The sequence below is a fragment of the Triturus cristatus genome, chromosome 12, assembly GCF_964204655.1.
Source record: "Triturus cristatus chromosome 12, aTriCri1.1, whole genome shotgun sequence".
NCBI lineage: Eukaryota > Metazoa > Chordata > Amphibia > Caudata > Salamandridae > Triturus > Triturus cristatus.
The window spans coordinates 815,180,242-815,197,365 of NC_140595.1; the positions used below are offsets into that span (position 1 = coordinate 815,180,242).

The window sequence follows — 17,124 nt, forward strand, 5'->3', positions numbered from 1 at the left end:
ATTCGCCTTGATCTTTTTAGGTTGCTTAGATCTGCTAGTCTTATTCAGGAGGGGGTTGGCCGATACGCTAAGATTTAGGCGTCACCTCTGCCTTGGTCAAGGGAGGGCCTGGGGCACTGAGCCCTAATAATATGACTATACTTCAGATGTTGTCCTGGAATGTGAATGGCCTGCGTGTGAGGTCACCCAGAGCAAAGATTTTACAATATCTAAAAGATTCACCAGCGCAGGTCATGGTCATCCAGGAGACACATCTTCTCGAGGCAGAAACAAAAGAAATACTAAGATCTCAGAAATGGGTGGATTCTTTTGTTTGCACCAACCAGACGGCTAACATTAGAGGAGTGGTGATTATCTTTAAAAAAACAGCTAAAGTACAGGTCCTACAATATAAGGAGGACCCTGGGGGAGATGGCTGATATTGAAGATCATTCTAAGGGGTATCCTTCTTACTTTAGTTGGCTATTACGGTCCGAATCGGGACGACCCCTCAAGTCTCCATACCATTTCCTTGCACTTATTGGATTTCCCAGAGCCTGTGATTTGGGAAGGAGATTTTAATATTTTTCTGGATCCTAAACTAGACAAATCTTCTAACAGCAGAGCAATAGTTCCTTCAAGATCTAGGGCGTCCCTTTTGACAATAATGTCCCAATTGGGGCTCAGTGACATCTGGAGAGAGAGGTCAGGACAACAATTGGGGGTATCCTATAGGAATTGTAAATATAAGCATAAGTCGCAAATTGACTACATCATACTCAGCTATAGTCTTAGGGACAGAGTAAAGGATATAAAATATCTGCCATCACATTTCTCTGATCACTCTGGTATTTTGATGACCTTAGATTGTATACAGACACAACAGGCTAGAACATGGTCCTTCGATCGTACACTGTTACTTGAAGAGGAGGAAACAAGTTTTCTCTCTAGCGAAGTAAGTCTATTTTTAGAGACCAATATGGGTAGAGATGATATTAATATAATATGGGACACTCTTAAAGCTTTTTTAAAGGGTATTATATCTAATTGGTCGAGCTATAGGCGCAAAAAATATAGAGAAGAGATATCAGCTCTGGAACAAGAAATGAGGATAGTGGAGGCAAGAATGACTGGCCAGGTGGGAATAGGCCAAAAAGAAGATCTCGATAAGTGTAAAATTAAGTTGGAGAGTATCCTTCAGGGGAGGCTTATGCGTAGATGGGAGGCTAGCAAGATTGCCCACTTTGAGTACGCGGAAGGAGCGGGGAAATTACTCGCCTGGAAAATCAAATCAGACCAGCTCCGAAACCACATAAAGGAAATCTCTGGGGGTAACGGGGCAGCTTCCATATCCTCGGATGAAGGTATTGGAGAGGCCTTCCAGGCATACTTTCAGGAGATATATAAAGAGACCTCCAAAGAGGATAAAATTAGGGTAAGAACATGTCTAGAAAAAAATCACCTTAACATCTATCAGTGCTGAGCAACAGTTAGACCTAGAACAGAGCATAACGCAAGAGGAAGAAAGGAAGGCATTGGCAGGCGGTAAAAGGGGGAAAGCTGCTGGTCCCGATGGACTACCAGTTGAATTATATAGATCACTCAGGGAGAGTATAATCCCAATACTAACTCGACTATTTAATAACATTTTGGGAAGGATCTAGTCCATCTGCATCATGGAATGATGCTACAGTAGTCCTGATTTTAAAACCGGGAAAAAATCCCGCTAGTTGCGGTTCATATCACCCCATATCACTTTTAAACGCTGACTATAAAATCTTTACTTCCATTTTAACTACTAGGTTGGGGGTGGTGGCGAAGGATATCCTTCATTCCGACCAAAAGGGGTTCGTGAAAGGGAGACAATTGGCAGACCTCACCCGGGATCTGGTCGGCGCAATAGACATCGCCCCAACTCACTTCCCCTGGCAGCTTTAACCCTGGATGCCACTAAGGCTTTTGACAGGGTTAATTGAATCTACCTGTCAGAAGTTATGGGAAAATTCAATTTGGGTGTCAAGTTTTGCCGTCCCATACAGTTGCTATACCAGGCGCCATCGGCCTAGCTTTTGGTTAATGGTAGCCTTACTAAGGCATTTAGTATTACCAGAGGTACTCGACAGGGCTGCCCCCTCTCCCCCCTGTTGTTTGATATGTATATTGAGCCGTTTGCACAGAGGCTCCGAGAAGATCTTGACATCGAGCCTTTCAGACACAGGGATTGGGAGAGGAAGGTGGCACTGTATGCGGACGACATTCTGATATTATCAGCTGATTTGGATACAACCTTCCTGGCAGTTATCAAATTGGCGGAGGAATTTGGGCAGGTCTCAGGATACGAGATAAACGCCGGGAAAACACAATTTATGACCTGGAACATCTCGGGTAGGATACATCACACAAGCCATAATATGCACTACCTTGGGGTCAGAGTTGTTCAGCATATAGATAAACTAGCAGATGTCAACTTAACACAAGTCCTCCGAGATTGTCACAAACAGATGAAGACATGGGTCCATCTCCCTTTATCCATCTTGGGGAGGGTGAATCTTGTTAAAATGTCAATACTACCTAAGGCCACTTTCCTTTTTAATACAATCCCTCTACATTTTGACAAACGCACTATAGAAAAATTTCAACGAGAAATAAACTCTTTTATTTGGGCATACAGATCTAGTAGGATAGCCTGGAAAAAGCGAAGGCGTAGGAGGGAGAAAGGAGGTCTCGCATTACCTGATCTTCAATACTACGCGTGGGCTTTTCAACTTACATACTCTCGGATCCTATTAAAAATGCCTACTGACACAGGGGGAGGAGATATGCTATCGGCTATGTTAAAAGGGGCGGGTCTACCAAAGGAGGATTTTATGTTTAAATTTGGTGACCAAAATTTTTTTAAGAAAGTCAAACTGAAGGTCCTACAGGGATTTGCCAGAATATGGGCACGATTAAAAATCCTGATAGGTCTCAACTACTTTTCTAATTTAGCGCCACTCTGGGACTCTCCGGGCTCGCTAGAATGCCTTCGGGAAAAGCTGGCGATGCCACTTAAAGATGCTGGACTAAGAATATGGGGAGATCTTGTTAGTAATAAAACGTTTATTTCATGGGAAGATCTAAAGATGAGAGTGGGCAGCGGTCTCCCAAGATTCAAGTATATTCAGCTACAAAGCTGGGTACAGTCTCGGATTAGACAGAAAAAATCTATTGGTGAGGGAAACAGCCTAGAGCAGCCGTTGGTGGAGAGGCCAGCAGGGAAGAAGGAGGTCTCGTATTGGGCCATAGAAGAGGTGGTGGATGGGGAATGTAAGCTGGCTAACGAGCTCTGGAGCGAACAGATGCCAAATGTACAGTGTGATCTATTATGGCAGGATTCTTTCAAAAATCTCTTAAGCATAGTTAAACCTGCATGGTTGAATAGGAATCTCATTTTCACGGTCCATCGAGCATACTTATCCCCGCTTAGGCTATCTAAAATCTAAAAAGGCTCTCAAGTCAACTGTAAAAAATGTGGGTTGCCAGAAGCATCGGACTCACATATGTTCAAAGACTGTCACTCAATTGGCGCATTTTGGGAAGAGGTTACGGATAACAATGGAGAGTTTTCTGAGAGTACCAATCCTAATGGACCTGACTCTGATAATTTTTGATCTCAACAGCCATATTGTAGGACCAGCCAGATCGCTTTTATTTTATTCAATCTTATTGGCAAGGAGATAAATGTGTATACAGTGGGTAGACCCTGTCCCTCCCAAACATTCGGATTGGCTAACTTCTTTATATGAAACATCTAAGATGGACTTGGCTAGATCTGGTAGTCGAAAGATTGCATACTGGGACCTGCTGCTTCAATGGAAATAGTTTAAGAAAAATCTTCATATATGTCATGTTACTTCCATCTTGAATATGTTATAACGAAGGGCGGGTCCGATGATTACGCCTATTGGATACTCCTTGGACTATGCTGGGTCTTCCCCCGGGACACCGAAAGAGTCCATCTGGTCGTATAGATCAGGTGGGAGTGAAACCTATCCTCTTTTTCTGAGGGAAAGTAGCATGTCGGTCTGAAAATACACCCCTACAGGTTGAAGGTATCGAGAGAATCCATCAAAAGAGCCGGTGCTATCCCAGGTCGTTGAGGAGGGGTATGAACAGACGGTTTGTCTACCATGGTTAAAAGCAAATGAGGACAAAAAAAATAAATAAATAACTTTGCACTATTATAATTTTATGCTTCGTGCTGATTTGCGGGCGAGCGGGTCTGCTCTGCTGTCGGAGCAGGGCAGGGGAGGAGTGGTTTGGCCACTCCTAAGTGTGCAGTGGTTTGGGCGGCCATCTCGGGCCGCCCAAACCAGTCATATGCACTTTCCCCATTCTCCATGCAGGCTGCATTACAGCCTGCGTGGAGAACATGCCCAGACCCCCATTCCCTGGTTGAGGTTCGAACCAAGACGCTCAAAACCAATCACAACGCTGCAATGCTGCGTTGTGGTTGGTCAGTGGGGGCTGCTGTGCTTTCTGGTCCTCTAGTTCCATAAGGAGAACAGGAGCAGAGACGCGGGACCCGGCAGCAAGGTAAGTTTCATTTTTTAAAATGTTTTTTTATCTTCGCCCCCCCCCTGCACCCACCCCAGCGCAACCCCTCCCCCCCACCCCGGGCCTCCTGCGCCCGCCCTGCCATCCGCAAGCCAATCCAGCCACCACTGCAGAAAAGTAAAAGGATCATTAATCCTGGGTCTGCATACCGTCCCCAATTCCAGGGCTTTATGCTTATAATGCCTGGAGTTTGGGAGAGGGATTTCGTATTTCTGGGCCCGTTATCCCCCCTTTTAAGGTCCAAGCAACTCATTAAGCCCTCAGCCAGTAAGTAAATCATTTAGAAGTGTTAAGATAGACTTTGCGTCCTAATGAAGGCCTTTAATTGATTCTAAAGGGTTGCAACGTATGACCTTTTACCTTTAACATATTCATTTCCCCAGGTTCCAAGTGAAATTCAGGGATACCCTATATATATATACTCAGAAGTGAATCAGGCGGTGCCCATCAGGAGAGTGTCTGGGTGAACTGTAAGACAGAAAGAGCACACCTGCTTCAGCCCAGCCCAAAAGAGGAGAGCCAGGCTCAAGAACTCAATGCAAATGGAGACTCTCCGCAAGTACTCCACTAATTTGAAACGTTTTTCCCTGCATTTTAAAACTTTTAACCTGCATTTTAAATCTTTTAACCTGCATTTTAAGTTTTAAATACAGAACTCAGCAGCTTTGCACTTTCAGCTTTGAGCTTTCTCAGTTTGCCTCCTACCTTTACTTCCTCCTACAAGGCTGCTCTCTGGTCCGCCGCGGCTGTTTGGGAGCCGTTTGAGCAGAGGGAGCGGGATATCAGCTGCTGCCATTTTGGGCAACTGACGTTCTAGTCTTTTTACTCAGATCTCGCCGGGCTCCACACTGCGCGTCCGCGCGCAATGGTGTGCCGAAGGTATGCCAAAGGCAAGTCCATCCACGCCTGGATGCCGCTAGCCACCAGGAAGGCTGCATCTTTTTGGGTAAATCATGTCCCATAAACCATACTCAAGTCTGGAGCTGACAGAGATAGGAAAGCACACTCTCGGTAGCTCTTGTGGAAAGAAACTACACCTATCCGATACAATAGACTATTGGCAATGCAACACCTGCAAGTTCTCCTGGGCCTAAAACATTCCCATAGCCAGGTATAGGGCCCTTGGGCCCTCAATACATGATCCCTAAACCAGCAAATCCCCAGTTAGTAGCAATAGCATTAATCTGGACAATGCCTTTCATATCCCCCTCGGCTGCAGTGCACTTATTTAAATGCACATTCCATCCCTAAGCATGCATCAGAGCTTTAGGATCTCTTAGACTCAACAAAGCCAGACATATGTTTCATTACTGAAACCTGGCTAACTTTGTCCTCCTCCCCTTCTATAGCTATAGCGTTTCCTGAAGGCTATAGTGTAACCAGGTGCGACAGACAGCTAAAAAAGGTAGGGGGAGTAGCTTTTGCGAAACAAAATCCTTTAAGAGTGGACTCCTGTTCTACCCCTGGGTTGGAAATGATAATATGCCAATTAAAAGCCTCAACTAACCTAATTTGGAAGGGGGCACTGGTCTATCGCCCACCCAATTAAAACAAGCATTTGCAATGCAATAGGTCTCGCATTTGCGAGATTTTGAGCAATTGGCATTGTAAATGACAATGCCTTTTATTTATGTGTTTAAAAAGCAGCACTAATAAAAGGCATTGTCATTTACAATACCAATAGGTCAAAGTTTCGAAAATGCGAGACCTATTGCATTGCAAATGCTTTTTTCTTTTGTAACTTTATCTAATTTCATTTGTGCATGTATTTTTGTATACATGTCTTCCGTTAATGTTCTGAATCATTCATAGTTCTACATGAATTGTTCTAGAAATGATGTTCTACTATACATTATTTCTATTTTAAAGCATAATCTCTGTTTTTCACAACAAAATGTTTATAATCTTATATTTTATATAACTGTGATTAATAAGGTGTTTGTAAAACTCAAACTAGGTAGACTTTAGTTGTTAAATAAGTTTAAAAATGCTCCATTGCCAGCCTGTGGTCTCATCTCCACAGACCCGCGTGTACAGGCGGGTATGGCCATGCCAGTTGTACTCACCCAGGCGGGCAGGTAATGGCTGCCGATCTGTTTGGAGATGGTCTCCCTCTCCTGCTCCAGCAGCTCGTAGGCCGCAGTCAGGCGATTCAGCTTGCTTCCCTTGTTCTTCTTAAACCACATCCAGAGCAGGCGGTCAAGCAGCACCCAGCTGATGCCAAGGCCCAGGTTTCCGCACAGGTAGACGGAGATGAGGTAGAAGACGGCCCTGCACAGGTAGGACAGCATCTCCAGGAGCAGCAGGTTCACGGCCGTGGGAGAGAACTCCGGGGTCTTCCTCTTTGCTGGCGCCTCTGGGGGCCCGGATCCCTGGTCCACCATTCTGCTGCCAGAGCTCACACGAGGGTGTTGGTGAGAAAAAGGACCAGGGCACGGGGGGGAACGGCCAGGTGAGGTCCTGAAGTGGGAGCTACAGAACTCTTAAGAACAGTTGCGATCAGGGACTGAGTGAAAAGCTGCCCTGAGGAGATCCGGCCGAGGGGCGTGAAGCCTGTCAGTGGAATCACTATTGAAGACAGCGCCTGGAGAACGAGTGCTCAAAAACCAGGCACTGACCTCCGACACGAATGGCCTCAGGTGTGATTGTGCAAGAAGAGGCCCGACTGCCAGCACTTATTTCTTTTAGGCCACAGAGGGTCGGACACACAGCCACAGTCCAGGTAGTAGGGTCCGACTCCCAGCTGCACAACTCCCTGCCCGGATACTAACAAGCCTCGGGCAGTGCTGACACCGGCACTGCATGGGCACACACCTGGAGCAGTGCACAGACAGGGGCCCACGCACCGAGCCGTACACCGCGCTGTGGTCCGGCAGCCCTTCTGCTTGACGACGGACACCCACCCCTGCACCAGTTTTGTGGAACAGAAGCCCCCGGGGTGGCTGTGCCCCGCTTGGACCGTCGCACACCTCTGACTGGGAGTTGTGCACCACAGGAGCCGTTCCTGAACCTCTGTGGACTGTGGGGAGTGTTGTGCCTGGTCAGCCAGCCAGGTACCTGTCCCTGGCTGAACCCGGACAGGGAATTGTGTACCAGAGCCTCGCTGCCCGGACAAGGAGGTGTGTACGCAAGCCTCACCCTCTGCTGAGCCGACAGAGGGGCAAGTAGCGGCTTCTGCTGGAGTGCTCTGCCAGTGATGTTGCAGGAGTCGGCAGCGCTCTTCCTCTCTGCTCTGCCCGGCCCTGGGCTGCACAGTTTTATTCCTCTCCTGCCTGTGTCTCATCCCGCACCCACCATCACAGCAGCTGCCAAGGCCGTGAGTCTCCCAATAGGTATGTCTACCTCTGGACAGGTAGACGAGGAGGCGGGCCGAGTGACACATTAAGCACGGTGCCCGGGGGCGGGATGGGGGTGACGGGCTGCATGCCACGGGCACATTGTTAAAAGTGTGCGCTCGTGTTATTCATAAAGTGTGGTATGCATTCTGGGTAGAACAGAAAAGTAAAACTTAAGGCGTGCACGATGGTTTAATAAAGAAGGAGCAAGGGGCGCAAACCAGGCGCCATGGAAAAAAAACCAAAGTAGTCCCATCATTAAAAGATACCGCCCTGCAGCGTACGTTAACTGTAGTTGGTTGATGCTGCTTCCTCCGAAACAGAAGAAAACAGAAGTGACGCATCGGACCACTAGCCAACCAAGAGCAAGATAAGAAGAGAAATGCCTGATTACACCAATGACAAGTGGCAAAACAAAGAGAAACTCAATGGATGGAGCTTCACTAGTAATACTGATTACTTGATGCCTCGGAGAGGCAGCGCATGCGCTGCTTATGCCGAAACCTAAAAATGATTTCAGTGCGAAGCTCATTGAACGGCTAGCACCACACATCTTAGCAGCAGATAATTTTCTGCTCTTGGGGTATTTCAATAATCATATTGATAATCAAGCCGACCCGGATACCTTCCGCCTCTTGGCAGACACATGTGGCCAGGGACACTCTCGATTTAATATTTACAGATGCCACCAACTTAGTAGAAGAATCTCCACAGGCGTGGACTGACCACTTCTCTGTAGATTTCCTCCTGGATGTTCAGAAACCTGAGGGGGCCCCCCGTGATGCCATGAATCTTACAAGACCCTGGAAAAGGGTGGCTCCCTCCACCCTTCTCCCTGCCTTTACTCCTCATATTGTATCTGACTACAAAGACACCAATCTTGCACTAAAAGCCTTTGAAGACACATTTATACAGGCCATAGACACCATTGCCCCGCTAAAAGGATCTAAAATGAAAAGGGAAACCCCCCTGCACCCTGGTACTCCGAATCCTTAAAAAAGGAGAAATCCGTATGTAGGAAAATTGAACGCAAATGGAGGAAATCCAAATCAGGACTCACAGAGCCGACAAAAACTCCTTACGGAGCTCTTTAAAATCCGTAAGGAACTCACGAATCCAAGCAGCTGTAATCATATAATACCTACATCCTCATACATTTCGACAATCTGGCAGTGCACTGCGAACAAAAAATGAACATCTACTTTTCTCTTGCAAATAGCATGATACCAATGACTTTGGAATCTCAGGAAGTCAGGACTAACTCTCAATCTCCCACCCTGGAAGTTTTTCAAACCTGTTACAGCTGATCAAATACTGGTCGAAATAAACACAATAAAAACCAGTTTCCCACTGGACCCTGCCCCCCACTCATGTGATTGCCACTCTGACCCCTATTTTGCTTACCACGATCACAGACCTATGTAATCTCTCTTTTCAGTCAACCACTGTTCCACTTAAATGGAAGACAACACGTATCAAAACCCTTCTTAAAAAACCCTCAGCTGATCCCCTGGACATGTTAAACTATAGACCTATATCTCTACTCCCTTTTATGTCCAAAATCCTAGAGTCTCTGGTGAATCAACAACTGGTGTCCTACCTCGAATCCAACCGCCTGCTGGACTCCTCTCAGTCAGGCTTCCGTGTGTTTCATAGCACGGAATCAGCCTGAATAGAGGTCACCAATACCATCAAACTCACTTTAGACCAGGGAACTTCAGCTATGCCAGTTCACCTGGATCTATCAGCGGCTTTTGATACCATCTGCCATCACATTTTAGCTCAAAGACTGGGGGAGATTGGCATTACCGGCAAAGCCTTGAAATGGATGAAGAACTTTCTTTCTGAGCACACCCATTCTGTTCAGCTGGGTAACTTCTCATCAAAACCCATGGTCCTTGACAAAGGGGTGCCCCAGGGATCAATTCTGAGCCCCACTCTTTTCAATATTTATGTGGCCCCCCCCTGGCAAAACTCATTAAGTCATGTGGCTTTGAAACCATCTCGTACGCTGATGACACGCAACTGGTCATCACTATGGATTCTAACTCGACTCTCACTAAAATTAAATTCAAGGATTGTATGCTAAAAATCGCCTGATGGATGACTGCAAACTTTTTGCAGCTTAACACGAATAAGACGGAGATACTTTTATTCGGAAAAGCAAACTCAGTCTGGTCAGGAGACTGGTGGCCATCAGAGCTGGGTTTATCCCCTACACCTAAAAAATATGTAAAGAATTTAGGAGGCCTTTTAGATGAAAAATCTTACCATGAACGAGCACGTTAAAAGCATCTCTGGAACCTGTTTTGGTCTCATGCGCATGCTTAAGTGTTTCAGTGGACCCCTCTACAGGCCAGGAAAACTTTAGTCCATGCTCTGATAGTAAGTCACCTCAACTATGGAAATGCCTTATTGGTTTGAATAAATGAAAGCCTTTTTACTAGGCTCCAGGTGGTGCAGAACACAGCTGCACGCCTTATCCTGGCTATCCCTTCTCGCTCCCCAGCGGAACCCAGTCTGCACTCAGTTAATTGATTACCGATCACAAATTGTGCTCTTTTCAAACTTCTTTGTCTAGTCTGCAAAACTCTGCACGGAAAGGGACTGTTACCTTAAAAATAAACTCCTGCCTTATACACCTGTTCGCCAGCTTAGATCTAGTGATCTATTGCTGTTATGCCCCAAACGTATTCGTACGACGAGATTTGGGAGTCGTTCCTTTTCATTTCTGGCTCTGCATCACTGAAATCGGCTGCGCATATCCATCCACGCCTGTCCCGATTTCACTCTCTTTAAAAGACTTTAGAAAACATGGCTGTTAAACCTCTAACCTTGCCATTGGATTGCAATCTGCCCACTGCTGCTATGGCGCCTAGAGATCCCTTCGGGGATAATTTGTGTGCCTAATAAATAAAGAAGTAAAGAAAATGCAATGGTAAGCAACAAGAAAGAGACAGTCAGCAAAGCAAGCATGGCTTGCACGGCAGCAGTGCACCTCCAAACTATGTTGCAACCAAGACCTCCTCCACTGCAACATCGAAAGAAGAGTAAAAGTGTGGCGGTGGCAGGGCTCGGCTCAGAACATCTGTGTTATACTGCAATGTGCCCAAGAACTGCTGGAGTGGATGTCGAATGGGGATCCTGGGTGACTGGGTGTGAACAACTATAGCCAAGAAGAGGGGAACGAAGAAGGGTGGAGAAGTGTTCGGGGGATGGACTCCACTTCTGTTGTACATACAAATACCAAGAAGCGAGACACCCCTCTCTCACTGTTTCACGGTCTCCTTAAAATGATGTAGAAAGTCACTTCTTGTTTTAAAAAGGACTCTCACCTACTAGGAACTCTGGTGGCATGCTTCATCATCGAGTTCTCGTCCAGATACTCTCCGTATCTGGATGGGTTGTACCCGGGGCCTCAAAGAAGCGCTTCTGGGGAGACGGGATCTAAGTTTAGAAATGCTTAATGGCTACCTCTGTAAGTGCCCTGTATTCTGAGAACCCCTGGCACAATTAAGAACATGAGTGATTCCCAATGCAGAAAATTAGTCACTTCAGCATCTATACGTCTACATGTTTCAGCCACTTCTTTTGCCCATCCGAGTCATGTAGCTTTCCTCAGGACCAATCTCAGATCCCTATTTCTAAATAATTCTGTAATTCTGTAGCATGCTTTGTGGGTCTCACCCATTCATGCTCATGCCACACATACAGCCCAGCCCGAGACTCTCTCTTTTTTTCTGTGGCTGAAATGGGAAACATTAAGGTTGAATGCAGCTATCACTATTTTGCATTCTTCACCGTGATTATTGCACACGTGCTCACTGCAATCCGACAGACAAAATGCGCAAATGTGCCGCACATCGTTGCCCGCGTGCAGTTTGCTTATGAGATACATATTCACTGAAGCTTGTTGTTATCATGACAGTTTAAAGACCACAGAAAGAGAGGAACTACTCCTGAAATGGACTGCAACCAATCAGAGCTTGGCCTTAGTATTACCTTGTTTGTGGTAGGATGACCCAATCCTCCGCTGTCGTCCATCGCAACAAAGAACTTTGTGAGGATATCCATCGAAAACCAACTAACAGACCCTCTAAGCTGCCAACAGTGAAGAGGAGAGCCCACCCCCGCATGCCTGTGGACACCGCCCCAGGCACCTCAGGGGAGCAGGTAGGAGCAGGTCTGACAGAGGAACCCGAATCACAACAAACGAGCAGACTGCAATGTCACTAGGGTCCTCACTACTGCTCGTCAGTGAGTCCATACAGTCCAAGTTTGTGTGACGCGTCCCTGAAGCTGAATGGACTCATTATCCCATGCATGCAGTTTGGAAGAGATATTGTGTACTCACAGACACACACAGACTCCCCCATTCCACAGTGCCAAGTCAATTTTGCAGATCCGCCACACCACATAACACTGACCTGTCTGCCTGTTCACCAGTCACCTACATATGCTTGCCCAGTGCACTGGTGATCTTGGATACGCTATGCATGGGCATGCAGATTTAATCAGTAGCCATGGGTGTCATTTAGGGGTCACCAAGGGTCGCAGTTGCGACTCTTCGTTTGCAAACATGCCAACATTTTAGAAGAGGAAAGTGGGAGATTTTTTTAAAATAAACTAAATGAGAGAATGTATTTCCCCCCTTCACTTCAATTCAAGCAGAGGCAATTTCAGCCAAATTAAGGCCATTTTTTACTTCAAAAACTGGGGGTCTCCTACCTGGATGGGGTCTATTTGCATGCATGGGTCTCAGTTGCGGCTGCCTCAGAATGGGGGGGATTACAAAAGTAAATGAAAATAAAAAAGTAACTTACCTTTTCCTTCGCTGCCGCGCTGACGCACGTCTCTCCTCCGCCCTCTTCCTCGCGATCTACCGGAAGCACCCAGGCTTCCAGGCTCTCCCAGCCAATCACGACACTGCAGGAGCAGCGTCGTGATTGGTCTGAGTATCCTGTTTGGTCGCTCAGGCTGTGCCTGGGAGGCTGGGTATGTTCTCCACTGGGCTGTGCAACCCAGCCCAATGGAGAACATGCCAAGTGCGCATGACAGTTTGGCTGGCCCTAAATGTGCACTTAGAGGACTGGAAACCACTCCTCACTCTGTTTGGCATCACGGAGCCCAGCCCCGCCCCCACCAGGCTCCGAGCTCCACAAAGAAAAAGAAAATGATAGTTACGTTATGTTATGATCATTTTTGTTTTCTTCTGTGCACTGCTGAATTAGCAGTGAGGCGACGCTCCTCCGCCTTAGTGGAGAAGCCGCCACTGATGGCTTTTCCCCCTGCGACCGCTGTCACTGTCTGTGCGACCCGAGCTTAGGCTGGAAAGGGCAGCACAAGGAACAGAGGAAGCAGGACGTTTTTGTCTGAAAATCAAAGCAACTTTGGGATTTCCAGGCTGCTGTAGCTGGAGACAAGCATCAGTTACAACTTGCACCTGTTTCAATGTGGGCCATCAGCTAAGGGTTTGCTTAAAGTGTTGCCCTTCAACACACCCTTCAAGGCCTCCCACGACAACAAATTCACAAGGCCGGTGCAAACCTCCCCTGCAGGCTCTGGGAGGACCGGGCAGCATCGGGAGGGCGCTCCCACAGATGCGGTCAGCAGCCTGTGCCTGTTGTCATGTGCTGCCGGACCCCAGGCCCTTTGGGAATGCATGGAGTGCTCATGGACATTATTTAGGGGTCACAGCTGTGACCCCTGGCAATACCTGGCACTGCCTTTGCATTCCCTGGCCTCCGAAGTGGTAAATTAAGTGCCAAGAACATAGGGAGGACTCCAGTCCACACTCATTATGTTCTGTCCATTTTCCATTACACTAATACTGAAAAATATTGGATTATCTCTATTAATGTAAAATAAATCAGAGGTAGCTGGAATGGGACATTTGGTCACAGCTAATGTAAGTAAAAACTGGTGAGTGAGTGCGTGTTTATGTGAGAGCGAGCGTCCGCGTGTGTGAGCGAGTGTGAATGTATGTGTAGGCATGTGTGTGTGTGTGTGTGAGAGTCAGTGACAGGTAGTAGTGAGTAAGAGTGAGATTAAGTGTCAGTTTGCATGAATGAATCATGAGTAAAAATGTGTGACTGCAAGTGAGTGACAATGAATACGAATGAGTGTAATAGAGTGTTAGAGAGTGGGAGTGAAAATCAGTGTGAGTGAGTGTGAGTGAGAATGCTTGCAAGTGTGTCTTTGGCCCTAGCATACTGAAGGTAATTCTTGGCTAATAGAGACATCTGTGGCAAAATACTGGCGCTGGCACTCTAGAAGAAATGGCATAATGAACACCCATGTGAAAATACTGGCGCTGGCACACTAGAGGTAATGTCCTAATGAACACCCACATTAAAATACTGGCACTTGCACTCTAGAAGAAATGTCCTAATGAACACCCACATTAAAATACTGGCACTGGCACTCTAGAAGAAATGGCATAATGAACACCCACATTAAAATACTGGCACTGGCACTCTAGAAGAAATGGCATAATGAACACCCATGTGAAAATACTGGCGCTGGCACACTAGAGGTAATGTCCTAATGAACACCCACATTAAAATACTGGCGCTGGCACTCTAGAAGAAATGGCATAATGAACACCCATGTGAAAATACTGGCGCTGGCACACTAGAGGTAATGTCCTAATGAACACCCACATTAAAATACTGGCACTTGCACTCTAGAAGAAATGTCCTAATGAACACCCACATTAAAATACTGGCACTGGCACTCTAGAAGAAATGGCATAATGAACACCCACATTAAAATACTGGCACTGGCACTCTAGAAGAAATGGCATAATGAACACCCATGTGAAAATACTGGCGCTGGCACACTAGAGGTAATGTCCTAATGAACACCCACATTAAAATACTGGCACTGGCACTCTAGAAGAAATGGCATAATGAACACCCACATTAAAATACTGGCACTCTAGAAGAAATGGCATAATGAACACCCATGTGAAAATGCTGGCGCTGGCACACTAGAGGTAATGTCCTAATGAACACCCACATTAAAATACTGGCACTCTAGAAGAAATGGCATAATGAACACCCACATTAAAATACTGGCACTGGAACACTAGAAGTAGTGGCATAATGAACACCCATGTGAAAATACTGGCACTGGCACACTAGAAGTAGTGGCATAATGAACACCCATGTGAAAATACTGGCACTGGCACACTAGAAGTAGTGGCATAATGAACACCCATGTGAAAATACTGGCGCTGGCACACTAGAGGTAATTCTTGGCACAATGAACACCCACGTGAAATGAACACCCACGTGAAAATACTGGTATTGGCACACTAGAGGTAAGTCTTGACTTACGGAACATCTGTGGAAAAATGCTGGTACAAACACATTGGAGGCAATTCTTGCCATAAAGGAGGGCAACCTGACGTATGGAAGCGGGCAGCCATGACAAAATGTTGGCGCTGACATATAGTGCGGTCACTTTTTAGATAAAGGTCACTTGTGGACTATTGATGGCATCAATGGAAATATCCTGGCTCTGGCATACTGGGGGCACCCATGGCATATGGGGGCACCCATGACAAAATGCTGGCCGTGGCACAATGGATCTGATATTTGAAATATGGCGGCATCCATAGCACATTTTTTTTAAAAATGCGATCAACTCCTGGGGACCGTCTGGTTTCATTGGCTTGGCACCCCATGTAATGATTTAAACATTTAATGAGTGCCCTTTCACAGCCTATGGCTTTTTTTTGGAAAATGTATGTGGAAATTGTGCTTTAAAATGCAGTACCTGATCACATTCTTTTCAAACTTTTCTCCAGGGCATAAACCCCCTGGTAGTGGCCGGCATTCTTGCTTTGCCCGCTCACTACAATTCATGGCAAGTATTACGTTCCCGAACTTTTAAAAATCAAGTCGGCCTCATAATATGGGCGGGATCTAAAATACACCTTTGTCTGTATTGTGTTGCCATATGAATCATGCAGATATATGGATCTTCATCAGTGTCAATCATTGTGATGTCATCATGGTTAAGGGCATGTCACCTGACTTCCTGGCAAAAAATCAGGATCGAGGGTCACTTCCTGTGATGCCATTAAGGTCAAAGGGTATGTAATGTCACTTCTGCTCCCCTGGCATTTGATGAATGGACAACCATATATTCTACTAGACAACTGAGTACAATATATATCCTCAAGATACACAGATACAAAGTTAACATCAATAAATCTTTTCTAATTTATATAAATTGACCTTCGCAGTATTGTGGTAGCAAATGTTCTGGCTACAATATTTTTGCAAAACAAAGTTATTCTGACGTACAACTGGACTCAAGTGCACGTGCCTTTATTTGCAGTCTCTGTATTTATATGTGCTTTATCTTGGTGTGCATAAGTCACCTCGTCTGTGTCAAGTAAAATGAAAGAATGTACTCACTCTTCTGATGGATTAGAATCTGGTCCACCTGCAGAGGGTAAAAACACAGAACTGAGCCTTGGGAGCACCAGATGAAGGCACAACACACTGAGCAAAGGACTAGCCACTTTCACTGATGCATCCATTCATTTGTTCATTCATCCACGCATTCATTTATGTATGCATGCACATATTTATTTATTCATTCATATGTATGAATTTAATTATTCATTCATTCATTCAAACATTAATTTATTATGTATGTATCTATTTATTCATTAATCCACTCATCCATTTATGTATTCCTTCATTCATTCATTCATGTATGAATTTATTCATTAATCCACTCATTCATTCATGTATTTATTCATTCGTTTGTGTGTTTTGAAAGTCTTAGCCCGTGACAAGCAGCCTACAGGGAGTGCTGGAAGCGATAAGTCAAAGCCCTACAGAGAGTTTTTAGGGCTCTATGGAAGGGGGGAGGGGCCAGGCAGGCTGTGGGGTTTTTGTGGGGGATAAACCGCATGGGGAGGGGCTGAGGGCCATTTTAGAGGGGGAGGGCCAGTGAGGGACATGACCCTGGTGGGGGAGAATCCCCTCTGAAGAAGAGGCTGGCCTTCAGCCTCCTCTCCCATGCACCTGTGTGTTTGGTTTCAAGGCTCTTGTCTTGGTGGGTTCCACAGCTGTAGGCCCAGGACACCGATCATTTTACCTCGGCGGATTCTGAGACTGAATCCGGCTTCAGTGGCCAGACTCTCATTCACTGTACCCCTCCTCGGGTGTCCAGACTTCTGTGAAGGGGCACC

At 46.1% G+C, this 17,124-nt stretch overlaps 1 protein-coding gene across 3 annotated transcripts in view; it reads right to left on the reverse strand.

The window, feature by feature from the left end:
- Positions 1 to 17,124, reverse strand: part of LOC146782962 (phospholipid scramblase 3-like) — a 102,866-nt gene that overhangs the window by 22,482 nt on the left and 63,260 nt on the right. For all 3 annotated transcript variants that reach the window (XM_085638090.1, XM_085638091.1, XM_085638089.1), the window contains one exon: positions 16,340 to 16,367. In XM_085638090.1, coding sequence (XP_085494216.1) covers positions 16,340 to 16,367 — 28 coding nt within the window. The remainder of the gene's footprint in view (positions 1 to 16,339; positions 16,368 to 17,124) is intronic.